We start from the raw sequence: 22,196 nt of genomic DNA, 5'->3' as shown, positions 1-22,196 counted from the left end.
GATCCTGCCAAAAGAGAAGCGTCTGTTTGCCTGACCGTGCCTGTTTTTGTTTTTTTTTTTATATTGGGGCGATAACATATATGGTTACTGAGAAGGCTGCCCATTTTCTGCGTAGTCTTAAGGATTTGACTTTTTAGTTCTCTTGTCCAGATTCTGCACTTTCTCTGAGCATATGACAGCTTGACCACCAAGTTATATCTTACACAGGAACAATTTTGAATGCCTTGGTAAAATGTAGAGGTGCTTTGTCAAGATCTGCACTGTCTTAAGCTGACCTCACTATTACCCAAATTCCTGCGGTCTATTTTATCAAATGGCATCACCTTTGCCTGGAAGTCTGTGTAAAGGAAATGACTTCCCATATTCTTTTCTGGGCCTTGGCCTTACTATCCAGGCTGTACAGCCATCTGGATCTTCTTAGCAGGTTCAAGAGTAAGTTCATCATGACTCCAGGAGAAGCCAAATCTTCCTTCACAGCCCACTTCTCTGTTTATATGGGATTTGGCAAAAAGAAGCCAAGAGTTTTCCTTTTGTTGTTTTTTTTTCAGATACTCTTTTATTGTGTTGGTTTTGTTGTTATTGTTCTTTAACTACTTGGTTTGGCTAGTAATGAGGGAGATGTACTACATAGTCCCTTATTGGAATGCTTCCAAGGTTCTAGCAAACCAGGAAATGATGAGGCTTTTTAACTCTATTAGAATTTTTAATATATATTTTATTGTAATTAATAGAAGGGTTACATGATATTTGTCAGATAAATGGTGCCTAATTCCCACACATTGATACCCTTTCACATGTCGTGGTCCCCATTTCCCTTCCCCCCTCCCCCACCCCTCATCTTGTTTTCCCCCGTTCCCTATCCAATTTCAAATAACCAAAAACAAATATATCCGATATATCAGGTAACAAAGTGAGATAGTGTAACAATATGAGATAACCAAGGGACAGTAGAAGTGATGAGAGATAACATAGTACCTTAAGAACAACAATCATTCATTATATGGCTTATGTTTACATCGTATTTTAAATGACAAGTTTAACAAACAATTGTTCAAGGAGGGAATCTCTAATTACATTCTTTGGGACTTAGTCTTTAGAACTAAATCAAAATTAGGCTAACCGTTTGTATGTCATAGATCTATTAGAATTTTGAAATAGATGTGGCAATTAATGGAGATCAGAGATGAAAGAGGTACAGATATATGAAAGAGGACACAACACTTTACATGATACACAATAGAGCCAGATGCATTTATTGGGTGCCTCCTCTCTTTTTCCCTCCCTCCTTCTGTCCCTCTTTCCTCTCCTCTCCTCTCTCCTAAGCCATGTCCAGATGCCAGTTTGTCTGTGGTACTTAGGCTTGAAACTGGGGCCTCACTCATGTTAGGCAAGTGGTCCACTATTTGAACCCTGCTCCTAGGAGCCCAGGGGTTTGTATTTTATTTACTAACTGCTCAGGCTGGCCTGTGGTTCTGGAGTAGCTGAGATCCTTGTCTTTTATTTTTCATGAAAGGACTAAGAAAAAGATGGCTTGAATCATAGCAGATTTTTGTTTGCTTGTTTTTTGTTGGTTGTGGGGCCTGAGTGCTGTCTCTGAGCCTCATTGTGCTCAAGGCTAGCATTCTACCATTTTGAGCCACAGTAGCACCACTTCCATTTTTTGAGTAATTAATTGGAAATAAAAGTCTCATGGGGTGGAGGGGGGTGGGAATCTTTCTGCCCCGCCTGGCTTCAAACCCTGAGTCTTAGATCTCAGCTTCCTGAGTAGTTAGATTTATAGTCATGAATCACTGATTTCCAGCTTGCAGATGGTTTTGCAGATGGTGTTATATGTACCATGATGTATAAGATATGTATCATGTAAATTGCTTTGCTATATTGAGTTATAGTGGCCAATTAACCCTACTTTATTTCATGTCCTCTCATTTTATAATTTTACTAAGCTATTTTATTGACAGTGATATATACCAAGAATAAGTTTTTGTTGAGATGCTACATCTTTTTTTTTAATAATAGAGGAAAGGCTTTACATAATCGTAATTGATGTAAGTGACATTCATAGTTTTATATATATACATATGTATATATGTGTAATACATGTCTATCTCTATCTATCTATCTATCTATCTATCTATCTATCTATCTATCTATCTATCTATCTATCTATCTTTGAGGAAGTTTAGGCCTCAGGGTCGAAATTTGGAAATCATGCATGACAGTGATCAAAACAACAACAACAAAAACAGGGAGAAGGATTCTGAGCATTGCTTTGAAGAACTACAAGTAGAAGCTAGAGGGAGCCAGACTTGGGTTTAACATGAGGGGAAACTTCCAAGTCGAAATACAGCAGGGAAAATCATCATCTGTAAGTGGGTTAAGGTTAACCTAAAGTCAGACAGGGTGTCCATTGGGTCCTCTGAAGACACATTGGGCCGAGTTCTAGTCCTGTCACCAGGCCCCTGCTGGGTGCCAGAGTTCATTCCAGTTATTTATTTTTCCCTTTTCCACTGAACTGTGAGCTAAATGAGGATGGGATTTTCTTGTTTATTATGAAATCTCTAGTACCTACTCAAGCCTCACCACATGACATGCTACAAATAGTCAGTAAATAAATGAAAAGCAGAGTGAATAAACAAATAAGAGGGGCAGAAGGAAGAGAAATAGGAAGGCTTGAGTGGAGGCAGCCAGGCTGAAAGATGTGCTCTTGGAGTGATGCTGTGTAGACAGAGGCCTTTGCTTTGCATGGACCCATAAAAGCAGCAGGGGCCCATAAAAGCATAGGACCCACTGGGTTCCTCAATGTTACGATTATTAGAGTTCCTTTATAGGAAGGCTATAATACAGTACTTCTGGGGCTACCCATGGGGCAGGAGGGTTGCTAAACTGCGATGAAATGTTTAAACTGCCAGGTACTGTGACCCTTTCTGACAGCTCAATGCCCTTACCTCTCTGGCCACTGTAGAGAAACAACATTGCAGATCTTCCAGAAAGGTTTAATGTCTTAATCTCCATGCCTGCCTCACCTTGACTTTTAAACAATATAATAAAGCACAACACCGTCTTCAGAATACAGTACTATGAGGCAGATTCACATGGTTGTACAAACTCAGAACTCTTTTCATATAAAACTCTATACCCATTACACTCCACCACAGTCCCTACCATTTATTTTCCTAACCATGTCAACGTCTTTCTTCCCTGGACAATTCTAGTTAAAACCTTGCCTTTCTCCCTGAGTCATAGATTGTCACCGGGAAGTCCAGGTGTGCATGAGGAATAAGCAACCACTCTAGTGCCTCAGAAAGTGGGGTGAAGCCTTTGGCTGCCAGCCTGGCTGACCATTAAAAGGGGTATGGAAGGCCCAGAACAAAGATCACAAGTGGGTTGACCTTCTAGCTGGAAGCTTTCACCCAGGGTATTGTTATCACCCTTGCTGGACTCCTGGCTTCCTGCTCTGGGGTTCTGATCTTCTGGACTTGTCTAGATCTTCTGAGTTGTGCTGCATTCCCTGCTGGCCCTTTTCTCCAATTGCAAGCTTGAACTCAATATGGTGATTCATATCTTAGCGTTTGGCTTGGGATGACAGCAGTGTTGGCTTTCAACTTGCCACATCCCATTCAAAATATGCCTCTTTCCCTGAAAACTCCTATGGTTCCTGTCACTTCCACCATCAGAAGCTTCTTTAATGAGCTGAGGAATGCCATTTCCTTCAATATCTCTCTTAACCTTTGGGAGGTGATGCTCTAGGCACCAAAGAGCAGAGGGTGAGTTTTCATCTTACAACTGTGAGGCAGCGGCTCCCAGGATAACTCCGGTGTTCCTCGGAGCAACAGACTACAAGTATTTTTTTTTCTCAGATTCACCTGGAAAGCAGGCTTCTCTCTTTGACCACAGCATGGGGAGCCTTTATCTCTCTGCCTCCTGAGCTGCAGGTGGGCCTCTGCAGGTGGGGGCCCTCTTGGCAGATTTCTTCCAGCAGCTTGTCTGCTTTCCATCAACTGGCAGATACAAGGCGCCAAGGGAAGAAACAAAGGATGGTAATCTTCATGTTTTCAAAAATCTTATTATCTGCTTGTTGAAAACAGACCTACACATGTGAAAGGATGACTGCATATTATGCCAAGCAGTAAATGTACAATGCCATCGAGCTGAATGGGCTACATATCCGACATGAGTTCAGAGGCAGGGCCAAGATCACTTCCATCTGTGCAGATCCAAGCTGGCTTCATAGGCTAAGAATCCCATGCAAAGAGACCTGAAGGGCAGTCCGCCTTTGTACTAGGAGAGGAGATGGGATGAACTCACCTCAGGATAGAGTCAAGAGTATACACTTTCCAAATGCATTCTTTAAAAAGAGTTTAAGTATTTGCTCTGCCCTCTTGTACTGGTGAATTACAAGTGTCCTATCCAATGCCAGGTGGGGGATTCAGGGGTTGCTGTGTGCAGGGGCCTGAAGCACATCGGTGAGATAGTCAGACCTGCTACAGCTGAATTTGTACATTTATTCCTACACAAATAGTGGTGAGTAAAATTAGACATCTGGAAGAGGCACATATTTCCAAGTTATTTTGGTCTGATCTATAAAGCGTACTATGAAGAATATGATTGGTAGCTGGTCTTAATAAACAGTTAGTGGGTTCTGCCTGCCTGAAATGCAAAACAGATGTATCTTTGTTCTTTTCAACTGACTTTGATGAATAAACTATATGTGACGTCAGGTCCGAGCTATTGGATGTCTGAGTCCTGCTCAGAAATATTTTAGAATATAAAAAAGTTTCCATGGTCGACACTGAGAGAGAGAACAAAGTGAATTCCAGTTGCATTGCTGTTAGCGTTGAAGCAGGTTCAGAAATTCCGAGAGAACTTGTCCAAGCAACCCCTTTGGGTATTTGGGGCATTGTTTGTCTCTGTCACACCCAGGGACCCTCTCATTTCACAGCTGTGAGATCCAAGAGAATTTGATTCTCAGCTGTCATTGGTGGGGCTTCTGTGATGATCATTATTGCTGTTTTGCTTATTGATACAAATGTTTCCTAAGAGGGAAAAGTAGGATTCTGGAGCAGTCATCTAGGATCTGGGACTGTGTGATGTTGCCATTTCCTCCAAATGGTTTGCTTAGCAATGATGCAGGATTTTTAATCGTTCGCATCTTGGCTTTGCTGGGTATTTGGCAGACTGACTCTCGCATCAGCCCTGCTCTGTGCTCTGTGCATCAGGAAACAAGCTCACTCTGCAGGTGTTTCGTCCATAAACAAGCTTCTGCCACAGGCTCCTCTTTCTTTTTACGGAAACCCTTTGGAATTTAACTTTCAGATACAAATACTTGGAGCAGTTGGCAGCTGAGGCACACGAGAAGGAGCTGAAGAGCCGGAGTGGGAGCCGTGGCAGAGCTGACCTCTCTCTGGACCTCACCTTGCCAGCAGCCCCAGCTGCTCAGAACCAAAGCCCTTCATCTCTAGACTTGGAGGGGGCTCCTACGGTGTCTGCCTCCTCCCCAGCCTCCTCTCAGCATCCCCAAGGTAAGTGTAAGGAGAACAGAGGGGGATAGGTTAACATCAGCCGGGCTGCTTTGGGGGAAGGATTAGCAATTCCAGCCTGCAGACAAATATGAAGACAGCAAGACAGGTAAGTTTGGGGAGGGGGGGTGACAGTGACCCGAGCTGTTACTAATAAGACAGATGACTTCAGAGCCATTGACAGTAAAGCAAAGGATTTACAGATGTCTATGAAATGATTACTGGAAAGAACAAATGTACAAAGTAAGTGATTTGGACACTTAATCCTAAATAAAGATATTAACAGTACGTTATAATTTGTGTAAGTGGTTCTGCCCAACAGAGTGACTGCTTTGGAATTTTCTTGCCCTAAGAATTATTAGTTTGGCATAAGTTAAATTGATGGGAGAATAAAATTAACTAAAGCAAGCAAAGAAAAAAATGTGGACCTAGTGAAAATAGATGTTACATACCTAAAAAGAAAAAAAATAGTAAAAACAAATGACTGGCTGGTAGTGTGTGTGTGTGTGTGTGTGTGTGTGTGTGTGTGTGTGTGTGTATGTATGTATGCGTATGCATGTATATGCCTCTGGGTAGATGGGCAGGATCTTCCTGGACAAATTGTCTCTTTAGCTTTATTTGTAGACAAGTAGAACTATTCGTGTCTGCAGTCTTGAGCATCAGCTGTTTTCCTGAGTGGCCTGTGCCATGTGGGTCCTTTTCCTTGCATGTTAACACAGAGCATGATTCTTGGGCATAGACACTTATACAATGTGTGTTGATTAACATTGCCGCTAGCACTGTTTGGTTTCATTGAGTGTCATGGCTTACCGCCTGATATAGACTTAGCCAACTGAAGACAGCAGAGACACTAAACTTTTAACTCTCAGAGGGTTGACTAAATATGGCCTAAAGTTTAATTTAAGCAAGGCAAGACTCCATGACCTCAGCAGAACTGGATGTAATGGAACCACATTGTATAATTTTTTTTTCTTTTTGCTGGCTCTCTTAGCCTCAGGACTCATTCTGTAGTAGCAGGCTGGCTCCTCCACAGCTTTCCATCCCCTTTACTTTCTCCTGGTGCCCGAGCCATGGAAAACTGTCCCAGGCAGATGGCTCAGTCACAGATGAGTAATGTCGGTTTGAAAATATTGGGACTCAAGAGTTCAGGAAAACTGTTCTGTGACAGCTGTACACTTTCCAAATCCTGTCTTATAGCCTTGCTTTATAACAACATTGTGGTATTTCTAGGGGCAGTAGAAAAAAATACCCCCCTATCAAAGTTGTGGTTGAGCTAAACTTAATCCTGGAGCACTTCACTCTGTTTAACTTGAGCCATGTACACAATGATTGTCTAAACTGTCAAATACTGAAACAGCCCCTAAGTGAAGACTGTCAGTATCTGTAAATATTGTTTTGTCTTGAGATTTTTAAACTACTTAGTGTTTATGGCAGAAGTATTTTGTCCAATTCAAGTTGAACTTGCCATCCTATCTGGTAAGAAAGAATATTTCAAGCTCCAAGCACTCAGAAAATATATGTTTTGTATATATACAGTGTTCAGCATGGCAAGTAGTAAATATGATTTTCTTTGTTAGTGGAAGGATTTGATAGAGATTGAGATAATATTTGACTGAAGTAATTCAAGTGATATCTGCATCTTATTAAAAGGAGTATAGATTTGAATTGATATATACTTATAAACTAATAAAAGATCATCATGTGATGCTTTTCCCAGGGTTGGGAGAGGTGGTTCTTTTTGGATCTAAAAGAGTTATCCATCACATGTTAATAGGAATATTGATAGGAATATTCTAACTGTCTTCTCCTGATTGGAACTTACTTTTATTTTGTGCCAGTGCTAGGGCTTGAACTCAGGACCTTGAGTTCTCCAGTGGATTTTTCAGTCAAGGCTGGTATTCTGCCACTTGAACCATATCTCCATATCTGCCAGTTAATTGGAGATAAATTAACTGGCGTCTCCCAGATTTATCTTCCTGGTCTGGCTTCCAACTGTTATCCTCAGATCTCAGCCTCCTGAGTACCTAGGATTTATAGATTTATAGGCATGAATCACCAGCCTCTGACTATAACTTATTTTTAAAATAGAAAATCAAACACATCTCAAGAAAAATTTCATGGGATAAAGGCCTTTCAATAACTTGGGAATTTTCCTTTATATTTATGGATTTTTTGCTTTTGTGATAGAAATATAGACTTGAGATGACAGGAAGATTTTTCTCAGCCTATATTGTTGGTGACCTGTGAAGTGTCCTCTAGCACACCACTAATTGTCTTATTCCTTCTACTCTTGTCCAGTGTTCAAAGTAATGTTTTTACTTATCCCTAGCATTTACATTCTTCCAGTATTTGGAAAAGGAATAAAAGAATTTAATCACATATCCAGATGTTTGTCTTAAACCAACACCTGGCATTATGTAGTCAAAACGTGCCAGGGATTGACTTGCTCTGTCACTCTTGATCTTTGTGGGATCCTATAGTTAGCACTTTCTCCCTTCCTCCAAAATGGTGCTATATGATACGTTGGGTAAGAAGAGAGATAGTATTCACCATATTTCCTGGGAGTTGAACCCAATGACTTGACTACATCTTAGCCACTTACCATGGTGTCCTAGTTCCCCTGTATTCATGGTAAGGATCTAGTTGTGCCCCACCACCTCTTTTCCTACCTCTCTCCGTCACCAGCAAAAATTGCATTATGCATTTAAGAATAGGATTTACACGAAAAGGAAAGAAACATTATGAATTATGTGTACCTCAAGATTATAGGCTACTTTGTGCCTTCTTTTACGGCCGTTCTTTATTCCAATTCCAGAGATCTTTTAAAGTTAGAAGTTATAAAAAATATTTAAAAAAGAGAAGGGCTAATGGTTAAATACCAATAGCATTATGGGCCATCCAGAGAGACCTTTCAGCCAAAACTCTTGCCAGCTGAATCTGCTGTAACTTTTGTATAAACGATGCCACTAGCCCCCACCATCAAGTCAATGTGTGCTTGAATTATTTTTCCATCTGGCCCTTTTGTGGCTCACAGATGTGTGTCCCAATATTGCCTAGGCTTAGTAGTGATGGAATGAGTGTTTTTCCCCTGGTATAAAACTACAGGCCCAAGTGAGGAAACGCCATCTCTCTGTATTCTTATTTTCACTATACTATAATGGAGTCCAATATCATATTAAATATGGAAAGTCATCTTTCTTTATCCATTGCTTCCATATCTTTCCCCTTTTCTCAATGAGTCTATGAAGCTTACACCAGAGTATCTGCCTCAAACGTTTATTATTTTAGGGAACTAACAGATGATTCTTGAATCAAATTATTCCTGTGAAGGAAAAAGTATAGTGTTTCTATTGGTATAAAATTCTTCAGTATGACTCTTCACAAGTGCATTGATTGACAGTCATCTAGACCTAGCTTCTCAAGAACCACTTACCTGAAAGCCAGATGTTGGATGATATTCTTAAGGGTGAAGTCCCTACCGCTCTCAAGAAAGCCACTTATTGATGGCAGTCCCCCTGCCTCCTCCTCTGGGAAGCTGGGCCTATATCCCCTCTTCTTCCCTGATGGGGGATCTTCATAAGGCCAAATGGAAAGTGGCTTTCACCCCTTCACTTTATCACAAAAAGGTCTAGAATAGCTAGATTACTTTTGTTGTTAACCTGGTAGCCTCCATATTGTACACAGGAATGATACTTTAAAAATGCATTTGAAACGTTTGCTACATCACAGTAGTTCTATATCAGGAAAAATACTCTCAGCAGCAACTTCTTTTTCAACCCATAATTAGATTGGTTCTTAGGTATTTCCAAAAATTCTTACACCAGCTAGGTGGGGCTGGCTCACGCCTGTAATCCTAGCGACTCAGGAGGCTGAGATCTAAGGATCGTGGTTCAAAGCCAGCCTGAGCACTAAAGTCCAATTAACCACCAAAAAATAGGAACAGGTGCTGTGGTTCCAGGAATAGAGTGGTAGCCTTTAGCTGAATAGCTCAGGGACAATGCCCAGGCCCAGAGTTCAAGTCCAGTGACCAACAACAAAACAGAAACAATTCTTACACCATTTGGCTCTGGGAGTATAAGATATAGGCTACTCAACCATGTGTTTACCTGACAGCATTCATAGAAATTATTGACAGTGATAAACTGATACTTCATCTTACAGATCCAAGTTTTTAAAGGTCTGGAAAAGAAGTCAGTTCTGGACTCAGTTCTGGATAAGTCAGTTCTGATTTCTCAAACTTGAAAGTGAAGTGTAGATACTATAATTATGCCATAAAGTATGCAGCCTAGTTAATTTCTTTTTAGGAGGATATCCAGTCATCATTCTAATCCTTATTAGCATTAACTTGAGAATCTTTGACACTTTCATTCTTTAGCCCCAAAATGTTTGGGTCTCCTTCAGGTGCAGTCATTCTCCTAGCTTACCTAATCCACATGGCATGAGGCAGAAACATCTGGTATCCTATTTCCAGCTGGCATAGTAGCAATGGAATATCATCATCAGTCATCAGCCTCATGCATGCTGGTTCACTGGCATAAAGTTTTTGGACACCTCCAATCCAGTGTTTCCTGGATTGGCAGAAAATTTGACTCCTTGTGGGTAGGTGACTCAGTCTGCCCCGCCTCCTCAGGCCTCACCTGACTAATGTAACTTGATGCCATTTGGTCAACTAGCTCTACACACAGCTAAGGCCCAGCCTGCTACACCTGCTGTGGGACCTCACTGAGAGCCTTTGCAAGTCACTGGAATTCTCTGCCTTTTTATTTCTCTGTCTTTATGCGTGAAAAAAAGACAAATGTTTACCCATTTTCTCACTAAAGAGGACAACAATTGATGCAATGTGTTTTCTTGAACTACATTTTAACATATGAAACATTCTTTAGTTTAATTTTCTTTGTCAGTCATGGTACTTGAACTCTGGGCCTGGGCACTGTCCCTGAGTTCTTCAGCTCAAGGCTACATCCCTAACCCTTGAACCACAGTGCCACTACTGGTTTTCTGGTGGGTAAATGGAGATAAGAGTCTCATTGACTTTTGTGCCTGGGCTGGCTTTGAATCCTGATCCCCAGATTTTAGCCTCCTGAGTAGCTAGGATTATAGGTGTGAGCCACCGGCGCCCAGTTCTTTAGTTCTTTTGAAGTAGACTAAGTATAATCTTTAAGCAGTCTCATTTCTGGGTTTTATCATTTTGGATGAAACATACATACAAATGAGTCCTCTTTCAATACCCAAATACAAGGTGTTTGTTACTCTCCTCTGTCTCCAGAATCAATGCCTTATCCCTGGACCCTTTTTGTGCAGTCATCTGGATCATTTTGGTTGGGGTTCTTCCTAGCAATCCAATTCTCTTCTCCATGTACAATATCATATCTATGTTTTTAAAATACTGTGATGGCTTTCCATTATCTATAATGTATATTCAGATCTTACAGGACATTTATTTTTGTGCAGACCTTTTAAAACATTTGTTTTCAGTCCCTATTAGTACTTTTACCAGCATCACATTTCAAGTGATATATTCCATCCATACCAAGTCAACCTGAGAAAGACCTGATCTCTTGGAGTGCCTCTGACCACAGAGAACCCACTAGTCACTTACTACAAAGCACCATCTTCTTTCCTTATAAGTCTCCTTCATTACTCTCTTGTGTTTCCCTGGCATCTTGTATATAGTGGGATCCAGAGTTCTATAAGTATATGGTAAGTGGTCCTCCCCACTCCACTACGTGCTTCTCAGGGGAAGATCCATGCCTGCACTCAATTTTGTCATCCCTAATGCTTGAAGCAGAACAAATACATTCAGTAAATGATTATAAGTATGTGAATGGACAAAGAGGAATGAAAAGAAGCCACAGAGCTCAGAGGCAGCACCCAGGCCCAAAGTTCAGGCCCCAAGATGGCGTGCATACACATGCATGTGCGCACATACACAATCAAATACAACTACAAGCAGACGCTTTAGCCTACCTACACAATTAAGTTCCATGGGCCACTAATGGAGGAACCAGCTTTGACTCCACCAGCTACCATGTAAAGATAGAAAACATAATGTTGACCTACTTGAGAGGAAACTTTTTTCAAAACTGACTTATCTATGTGAGCCACTTCTTGCTGAAGAGGATTTTTTTTTTTTTTTTTGCAAATTGGCTGCTAAGATGTCAAACTGTCTTCAAAAGTATCCCCTTCTCTTAAAAAAAAAAGTCTAACATGTTTGATGGCTGATAAGGGCCCTCTCTTTCTTTTTTCATATATTTATTATTGTAATTAATAGAAGGGTTACATGATATTTGCCAGATAGATGGTGCATTAATTCCCATACATTGATACCCTTTCACATGTAGGGCCCTCTCTTTCTAGTTGATAGAACGTGACTTCTCACTCAGTCCTCACAAGATAAGAAGTTCTAGCAACTGCTCTGAAGTTTCTTCCATAAAAGCACTAATTCCATTCTTGATGGCTCAATTGACCTAAGCACTTCCCAAAGCCACAACAATTAATACTATTACCTTAAGAGTTAGAATGCCAACAAATATTTTTTGAAGGACATATGTCTTCAATCTATTGCATCTTTTCTTTTAGAGTTTACTTATTTCAGCTCTCCTTATGTGAGACAAATTGTTATTAAATGGAAAGTATACCCATTAGTAACTAGATATAAATGAAGAAGAGCTAACTCTTTGGTATAAGAATTTAAAAATGAGAAATTTCTAGCCTTATCCTAATCTTAGGCCAGCTGGTTCTGCTTGGACTTGGTCAGACTCTACTATTGGCAGGAAAACTAATATTTTCTTTAGCTATTAGTTATTTTGGTATTATGTCTTTTACTATGACTTAACAAATAACTTTAGCCTGCAAAATACTCTAGAGAAGATACTTTTTTTAAGATGTGCAAGAAGGGAGCTTATTTTTTATTTTTTATATTAATTTATGTTATTATAGAGGTAATCTTTAGAGGGGTTACATTTATATGTATCAGGTAATAAGTATATATCCTTTCTTTTTTAAAAATTGTAATTAATAGAAGGGTTACAGTTATATTTGCCAGATAGAGGGTGCATTACTTCACACACATTGATACCCCTTTAGAGAAGATATTTTTCAAAGCTATGTTTTCTTGGCCCATAGTGCCTGGCACATGATTGCAATATATACAAATGAATTTCATCTCTAGTCACATCAGAATATCCATGTATGCACAACCACATCCTGATAAGCCTGAAAAAGTTGAATAGATTGTTTTTAAAAATTCAAGCTCCATCAATTTGCTATGTGTTATTATTCAGAACTATTCATTTTAATGCTAATGTGTTCTTTTGATGTCAGTGGTGTTTCCGTCAGACATGACAAGAGCTAAAGAGGCTGTTGGAAAGTATTGTTAGTTTGGAATTGGAAAAGCTCTTCCTTCTTGAAAAAAGGCTCACCTTCCTCTTTGCTGTAGTAAGAAAATGAGCTCTGAGTGTACTGGTCATGTGAGAGCAAGTAAGGAATACAGCCATTCTAATCAGGCATGTTGGAACCAAAACAGGACCTGTTTGTCTGATTTTAAGGAATATATTTAAATATACTCGAAGGAACTCTTCATAACCCAACATGGGTATTTTGCATTGTATGGTTTGACTTCATGATAATGATACAGCACTAAATATTACAACCTTAAAACTACTTTACACTATTTATAGAATGAAATAGAAGTTATCCCATGTGTGATCAAGATTATAATAATCAGACCTGAAACTGGCTGCACTTTTATTGTGTTTGATGTTAAAGTGGAATATCATATATGCTACGTTAGGTGAACTCATTCAGAAACATAATCTGCTAGGCAAGAGAGGGGAACAGAAATTACACTTAGAATAATCCTGCCTAACACTCAACTTAAGTGCATTTCCCCAAATAAGCAACCCATGAGGGACTTAGATCGATTTATTTTGTTTTTCAAGTTTCTTTGAGATTCCTGAATACTGAAGTGTGATTTTAGAGTCTAAGGGTTTGGATTTGGGGGCAACATGGCCCATGAATGTGAGTCCAGGCCTTCTAGTAGAGTATAGCTGAAGCTAAATGAGAATTTTGAATTTTGGAACAGTGGAATGTGGAAATGGATCCAAAGGGACCTTAGAGGTGATTTTGATGTGACCCTCTTGAGAAGCCTAGCTTTAAAATTTGACTACATGGCTGGAGTTAGTTTTGAAGAAGTACAATTTCATTAACTGTTTGAAGCAGTATTCTGCAGTGATAATGGCTTCTTCTTGTAAGACTTGAATAACCAAGTTTGTACTCGTTCTAATGAAACTATTCCCAGGAGTAGAGATGTTCAACCAGGAGGTATTTGGCAGTGTCTAGAAACATAGATCATCCCAGTAATGGGAAATGGGGAAATGGTGATGCCAGAGACCTTTAGTGAGGAGAAGAGAGTATGTTAAACATCTTACAATGATTCCTACAATGAGGAATTATTCAGCCGAAGCTATTCATGGTACTAAGGCTGAGAAAGCCTGCTTTAGATAAATCTTAGTGAACGGCTTAGCAAGACCTGGCCTAATACCAAAGGCAAAGTCTAAAGAATTTTCAAAGTTGTGAGATGTTTTTTTCTCTTGGGACCTTTTACAGATTTATGTGATTAAGCTACAAGTCTAGAGTCGATGGTGTTAGTTATTAGCTTAGAACTGGGGAGGTCCCTGGAATCTGCTCATTTTAGAGCAACTATTATAGGACTGGTTGGCCCAGCCCTTGGTTTCATAAGACCAGCCAGAAAGCCAAGTCCTGGCAAAGCCATCAAGACACTACCCTAGAATAAAACCTATTGAAGGCACCCAAAGATTTTATTTAGTAACATCTTTTTATTGCCAATTTATCTCTTGGAAGAGATAAAATGTCTCAGCCATTGTGGGCAATGAAGGTTGAACTGGAATGCCAGTGCCTGCCTGCCTATTTATCTACACACACACACACACACACACACACACACACACACACACACTAATCAGGAATGCTTGCATATTTTTCCTTTGTAGCTTGTGTTGCCCACCAGAATATAACAATAGCTGGGACTTTTCAGGAGGACCAATCTAGCTTGACCCAGCTGAGTGCATGAGCTCTGCTTGTCATTAGATGTGGCTAGAAATAGATGATGCATACTCCCTTCAATGAGGGACTATGCAGAGGTGTGAGGAGTCAGGGAACCAACAGCTGGTGAAGCACCATTGGAAAACAGTTGGGGAAGCTGGAAACATTGTTCTTACTGCTAGGCCTGAAGGAACTTGGTAAGTAAGTAGGCCTTGTGAGAGCCAGGGGATAGAGACTATGAGATGTAAACAGTGTCTTTTCCAGACTGATCCTGGCATAAAGGGAGGGAGCGAGACATAAATAAATAGCCCATGCCCATTCCTTCTACCTTTGTTTGTCTTCGACTTTGATTGGTTTATTACTATCATTCCTTAACCTGCCTTGAAGGTGGTGCTCTAGGGTATGTGCCTATGGGTATATGCTAAGGAGACACATCATTACAGGCCTGTTTGGAAATCAGTACATTCAAACACAGATGGTTCTCCTATAATAAATGTGAACTTCTTGTTAGAGCATCAAGGGGAACAGAGAATGGTGTGGGGGAATTGCCTGAAGCTACCTAATCTCCTGTGTCACTCTCAATAAATTACTTAATCTCTCTGAACATGCATCTTCTTTTTTTTCCACATCGGGGCATTAATCTTTCCTTTATAGATAGAAACTAAGTTAAACATGGTTAAATAAGGCCTAACATGGTTCCTAGGACAGCCCCTATGTGCAGAAGGCACTCAATAGGTTTTGTTTTAATCTTCAGGAGAAACAGAGATTGATATTGAGGCCAGGCTTTTGAGACCAGAGGGACTGGTTCGTGTTGGAGCTTTTGGAGGGACGAAGGGAAAAGATGATAGGAGTATTTGCCCCAGGAGATTTTGGAACAGAGAAGGAGCTGACTGGCATCCTCAGACCTGGTCTTCCTTAATTCCCTCCCATATCTGACATCTGCATAAGGATATACCATCCCTTTCTCTACCTGCTCAGGTAGCCTTTTGTAGCCTCAGAAGGAAGACCAGGGTACTCCTGTGCCTGGGCTCTCATGATGATGAGATCACATTCTGGCTTCCCAGCCCCTTGTAAGATCTGTTTCTCCTTTCAGGACTGTGCTGGGGCTGCTACTTATACTGTAATATTATTTCTTTCACCTTATATAAGTAATCCATTCCCATATCCTTTTAATTAGTTTAATTTGGATTTTTCCCCTCCCTCTGAATCTCCATTTTAAAATTTAGTTTGAAACTCTGAGTCAGGTCAATTGTGATTCTGGCCAAATACATTTTTTTCTGATCTTTGCTAAGTGTGTTCTGGCGATGTTGAGATCCATCCGTCTGCTCTTGTAGGCTGAGGTCCAGGAAGACAGATCCCAGTTGTGGACTCCTTAAAGATTGCCAGGTTCTTTTTGCCATGTGCTCCTCTCACTTCCCGCCTCATGCCCCCTGCTGGGAGAAGGGCTGCTGGGCATTAGCCCAAGTCTTTTCTGCATCCCAGTCCTCCTCCTTGGCACAGCCCCCATGATGCAGACAGATCTTTGTGTCCTTCCATCTGGGGACATCATGGACAAATAGTGTGAGCCCGGACATCTCCTGGCCTCCAGCCTTTGGTTTAGCACTGTCACTCCTTAGCCTGCCTTAAAGATGGTGCTGTGTGGTCTTACACACATGCACTAGGAAGGGATGCCCCCGTCCCTTCCACTTGGTCACCCTGAGAGGAGCCTTTGCTGTTGTCTCCCAGCTTTCTAAATGTCATCATCCCTGGAGATGTTGTGAGGATTTCAGTAGTTGGTTCATGCAAAATCCTTAGTAAGTATTTCTCAGAGTGAGCCTGCAGCCCTGCCTAGACTGTTCCTCTGAAATACCAGCACAGCTCCCCCTCCAGGTGAAATTTTTTGGAGACCAAGGTCTCACTTCCTTCTTTCCTTCTTTGTGTATCCCTTATCCATGAGGTACTGGATTTTTGTTTCCTAATTCTCTCAAGCTGCCTTGACTGACATTTACATTTTCTTCTTGTTCTATCTGCAGCCTCTGCTTGCTGGCTCTTTGTCCCATGATGCTCAAGAACCTGTAGCTTATGGGTATGATAGAAGAGTGCTTAGCTGTGACACAGGTCACAGGGTGCTTAAGACAAACTAAAACATGGCTCGTCACTCTCTGAAGCCACTATCTCTGCCTTTAGGATGAAGTTCCAGGCCTTTCTTCTCACATACAAGTCTTACCATCCCACCTCCTGATGGGCTTCATCTCCTTCGCTCTTAGCTCCAGCAAAATCAGACATCTTTTAAGTCTTCTGCATATTGCATATTCCAGGCCACCATTTGTGTTGTCCTTTCTTCCTGGAGCATTCTCGCATCTACTTTCCCTTCTTCAACTCATCATCTTTAAAGATTCTGTTTAAATATCCTTTTAATATAGAGACTTAGGTGTCTCCTCTAGGCCTTTGTTGTCCCTTTCCATGCACCATGCTTTTGATCTTAGGACATAGATCACCTTGATAAATGTCTTTATATTCTGAACAATGGGAGCTAATAGGATGAAATGTTCCTGTGTCTGCTGGTGGTTGGGCTCACTTGCCTTTGCCAGGCAAAGGTATTGTCCGGATGTTTAGGGCTTCTTCTTTCTGTCCTGATACCAGAGTAACTATGTTGAGAGCACTGCTATATGTGCCACCATTGTTGGGTTGGAGAAAGGTTAATTTACTATGGGGTTCAGTAGAAAACAAGAGTTGTAAACTCTGTTTTCCCCTACACATTGACAGAGATCTTAGCTCTCTTTAAACAGCAGACTTACATGGTTCCTCCCATGTCCTGGGAATTCCAAGGGGTAATAATACTTTTTCTATATATTTCCATAGAGCCACAGCCATAGAGTCTGGTTTACAATGAGTGACTCAAATTGTATGTGTGTGTACAAGTGTGTAAGAGGTTATCAATAAGAAAAATGCAAATAAAAGCAAATAGGAAGGGGAAGAATGAACATTCCAGAATATGGTTGTAGTCTCAGGGATATTCTGGTACTTCCTGTTGTCCAGAACTGATAGGAAATTTGGGAGCCAGTCCCATGGTCATTCTGGGGGCCCTCACATAGGAGAAGAAGATATAGTGTGGCCCTCTGGGAATTTTTTCTTGTCCTTGTTGTTCCTGTTTTAGATTAAGCCTACTAAGAAGGGCTCTACTGTTAAGTCTGGCTCTTCCCCACAGTTCTGCTTGTCACTATATCCAGTGCCTTCCATTGGCCACCACTGGTACCCTGTATCATCCCTGCAGGTGGATTGTTGCTGTTGTTGGCTTTATTTTTGTTGAACTTGGTTATTGTTACAGGCCTTTGAACTTAAGGCCTTTCTGTAAACCATGCAAGTACTCTACCACTTGAATCACACCCTATCTCTTTTGTTTCTATTTTGTTTTTGAGATAGGGTCTCCCTAACTTGTCTGGAGTGAGCTTGAACTCCTGCCTCTCTGCCTTCTAAAAAGTTGTGATTACCAGCCTGGCTTAGATAGGGCTTTGTGTCTTGTATTCCTTCCACATGGCAAGCTCTTTGAAAGGAGGGACATAGGTATATGAGATTGAGGACAGCCACATTGTGCAAAGTTTGTTAGAAGCATGCCACCATCTGTGTTTGCCCTTGCTGATTTCCTTTACTGTTGCTCTTGCTTATTTTGCTTGACTTGAATGCATGTAATAATTTACTTCTGTTCATCATTAGAATAACCTTATTTGCCTCAGTGTGTCCTATGGACACTGGGAAAGAGAAAGCCTTGGAGACCACCCTCTCCCTAGCAGTTAGGGAAAAAGAAATCATCAAGTGTATGGATTCACAAACTTACATGTCCAGTTCCTTGAAGTTACACACTATCACACTGAGTGACATTGCATCATCAGTTCCCTATCCATTCATTACCACACCTGTATAGGAAACCCTGGGCTTATGGGGGGTGGGTGATCAGGAGTAAGTCATTGTCTGAGTCCTGTGTGTTAAGAGGAAAGAGAAAGGTGGGAAATCCATGGAGGCTGAAGTCCAGCAGCCATCAGCCATAGATCCTCCCTCCTTGCCAATCAAGATTCCAGGGAATGCCAAGTAGACCTGTCCCTGCCTGTGTGTGATGGAGCCATGGGGAGACAGTCTTGCCAGTGTTCCCCAGATGGTTACCCATGAACACTCACATGTGTGACACATGCTAGGCTGTTGGAATCACATTTTTGTTTTGATGTGGCTTTCCTGGAGTAAGTGTATGCAAACACATATGCTTTCTGTCAACCCAGTGATGACACTGCCCCTGCTCAAGCTCTGCTTTTGCCATGCTTGCAAAGTGAATGGTGTTTTGGTATCTCAAAAATACTGTCTTATCAAATGAAAAAGAAGTTACCATAAAAATTGCTTCCACACAAAAGGGACTTTTCTGAAAGGTTTTCTCTGTCTTTCCCATTAAGTAGCCCAGTTTTGCTTATAAGGAAAAGTACAGGACATATTCATTCTCAGGCATGTGGGTGTTAGCTTGTTCTTGGTACTGCCAGCCCAGGCATCTTTGTCTGGAAACTGTAAGTTTACATCACCTGTTCCTCAAAACCTCACTCTAGGGATATTTTTTATGGAGCAGAAGGCCTTTACTGTGCTGACTACCCTGACTCCCCGGCCAATCCACGGTCGCCAGAAATGGGCTCTAGTGGGAGATGAGAGTCCCCAGGGGAGATGTACATTGTTAAATTAAGCTTCAGATAGACAGAAAAGACCTCTGTTCTTCACACACACATACATATACACATATACACACACACATTCTCTCTCTCTCTCTCTCTCTCTCTCTCTCTCTCTCTCTCTCTCTCTCTCACACACACACACACACACACACACACGCACACACACACACCCCAAATCCTATTAGAAAGGCACTAGGGCTTCTCTTCTCACTAGAGTTTCTAATGTGTAGAGGGTAGAAACCATGTAGGATGGTGTTCATCCTGTCCATTGCTTTCCTACTCCAACACTTTCCTAATTCTTTCTCAGAGAAAGGCAGCCTGAGAACAGACAGGGATTTGAGGCTACCCTCAATGACTTCTTGCTGGGAAACTGGGGACAGCTGGGCACCTGGCTCAGTGAGGCCTGAGGTTTCCTTCCATGTGGTAATGCTAGAGCCTTACTCACTAAGGGGCTCAGAGGCAATGTCTGTATAATTCATTTCCATGCCCAAACCGCAGCAGACAGACAGAGCTGCCTGATCTGCTTGTGGTTGTAGTTTCAATAGGCCCATTGCAGCTTCTGCTACATGCAGATCTGACTTGAACTCCTCCATCCCTTTGAGCAATGTGTGCCTAAGGCCTGAGCACAGAGTGATCTGTCCTTTTTTTGGCCTATACATGCATCAGTGGACATGGAGGATTTTTGTATTCTCATCTTTTTGATCCCAAACTCATAACTCAAAGCCTTTCCCAGAAAAAAAATGCATAAACCAGTCTGAGTTATTTCCCTGTTTCCTGGAGGGAAACATGGCTGAAATGGAAGCATATAATCTCAGTGCATCAAATCTGCAGTCTCCAGTACTGTGCCTATGAGTCTTTTGAATAGTTTCTCAAATCGTAGACTAACTCCTCATTATGAGCAATCATAAACCAAGCAAAGGGTAACAGGCCTCAATGCTTTAGCCACTGATTTTGGAAAGCATTAACCTATTCCTGCTTTTCAGCTTGATTCACTGATGATTGTGATCTCATGCCCTAAAAAGGGAAAAGGATAACATACTCATTTTCTACTGCTATATAACAAGTTCCCACAAATGTAGTGACTGAAAACAGCATGCATTTATTATTGTTTCACAGTTTCCTTAGGTCAAAAGTCAAATATGGCTCATCTGGGTCCTTGGCCCTGGTTGTCATGAGACCAAGACCAGATTTGTGGCCAGCTAAGCTGTGATCAGGAGGCCATGAAAGAGTTTACCTCCAAGCTCACTCACAGTGTGGGCAGAACCTAGTTGTTTGTACATCTAAACTTAGTATCTGTTTCTTTTTGGCTGTCATCAGGGTTCATTCTCAGCTTCCAAAGGTCATCCACATTACTGCCACATACCCCCTCCATATTCAAAGCCAGGAATATGTGTGGAAACCATCCCATGCTATTAAACTCCCAGATTTCCTCATCTGTTGAGAACTGGACATCTCTGATTTCTATTTTCTTGACCAGTGTCACAGTTTGAACTTAAGACATCACACTTGATTGGTTTGCTTGCTCAGCTGACATTCTACCACTTGAGCCACATTTCTTGCTTAGTTTTTGCTAGTCACATTGGAGTTGGAATCTTGCAATCTTTTTTTGCCTAGACTGACTTCAAACATGACCCTTTGGATCTCAGCTTCTGCATTAACTAAAATTATAGGCATCTCACCAGTACCCAGCAAATGTGGAAAAGCACTCCAAGAGTGTCAAGCCTCTCTTTCTCTCTTTCTCTCTCTCCCCCTCTCTCTCTTCCTCCCTCCCCCTCCCTCCCCCTTCCTCCCCTTCTGTCTCTCTCCCTCCCTTCCCTCCCTCCCCCTTTCTCCCCTTCTCTCTCCCTCCTTCCTCTCTCTGTGTCTGTGTCTGTGTCTGTGTCTGTCTGTCTGTCTGTCTGTCTGTCTGTCTGTGTCTCTCTCTGTCTCTCTTAAAAGATTTGTATGAACTGGACTTAGTACTTGGTGGCTCCTAGCTACTTAGGAGGTGAAGAGTAGGAATCTTGGTTTGAGGCCACTCTGGAGAAAAACTTCATAAGCCTCTATCACCAATGACTGAGGGTGGTGGTGGTGGTAGTGGTGGTGGTATCTGTTACCCCAGCTATGTAGAAAGGCAAAAGTAGGAGGATTGTGCTTCAAACTGGACTGGTCCTAAACTGAAGCCTATCACAAAATTAACTAATGCAGAAAGGATGGCAGAGTGGCTCACATGGCTTACAAGTATGATGTGCTAAATTCAAATCCTAGTACCATCATAACAATGGGGTCATCGATTAAAGACAGCCTGCCCAATTATATGTCCATGTTTTAAAGTCAACTGACCGAGTACTTCTGTTTACATCTACATAATCCCTTCCATTAGTATTTGAATAAATACCCAGGGCCATCTTTATTCTTCTGCCCACCACTGAGCAGCATAGAAAAATCAACCTCAAACCCATGCTTACCTTTTACAGAATCCCCAAGAAATCCTTGTTGTCAATATAATCTCTACTCTTGTCTCTACCAGTGAGTCCTGGGGATCCTGAGCCTGAACCGGAGGCAGAGGAGGGACAGGTTGCAGATGAAGCCAGCCAGGACATAGCCTTGGCCCCAGGGGGAGCAGAGAGCGAAGGGGCACTGGAAGGGGCCCTGGAGCCAGAGCCAGAAGAAAGATCCACCCTCAGTGAGAAAGAGAGACAGAACGAGGAGGTGAACGAGAGGGACAACTGTTCCGCCTCCAGCATCTCATCCTCCAGCAGCACGTTGGAGAGGGAAGAGAAGGAGGACAAGCCCTCCAGAGACAGGGGAACTGGTAAATAAAACCCTTTTTTCAGTCAGCATGTTCCAGTGAGCCCCAGGCGGAGGACCAGGTTCACTGTAGCACTTAGGCTGCCGTCTGAGGTGACCTGGGGCTGTGGCAGCAGCTCTCTCATAAGCCATTGTTTGAGGA

General features: G+C 41.7%; 1 protein-coding gene across 10 annotated transcripts in view; it reads left to right on the top strand.

Annotated features, from left to right (window-relative positions):
* Positions 1 to 22,196, top strand: part of Fhod3 (formin homology 2 domain containing 3) — a 400,155-nt gene that overhangs the window by 324,288 nt on the left and 53,671 nt on the right. For 9 of the 10 annotated variants that reach the window (XM_090353236.1, XM_090353234.1, XM_090353233.1 and 6 more), the window contains 2 exons: positions 5,314 to 5,519; positions 21,774 to 22,058. In XM_090353236.1, coding sequence (XP_090209362.1) covers positions 5,314 to 5,519; positions 21,774 to 22,058 — 491 coding nt within the window. The remainder of the gene's footprint in view (positions 1 to 5,313; positions 5,520 to 21,773; positions 22,059 to 22,196) is intronic. The other variant, XM_090353235.1, reaches the window with a different exon arrangement.

Source organism: Megascapheus bottae, chromosome 19, assembly GCF_031878675.1.
Source record: "Megascapheus bottae isolate mThoBot1 chromosome 19, mThoBot2.hap1, whole genome shotgun sequence".
In the NCBI taxonomy this organism is placed as follows: domain Eukaryota; kingdom Metazoa; phylum Chordata; class Mammalia; order Rodentia; family Geomyidae; genus Megascapheus; species Megascapheus bottae.
Note: the sequence above shows the minus strand (reverse complement) of the source record. Positions and strands in the feature narration are given on the sequence as shown.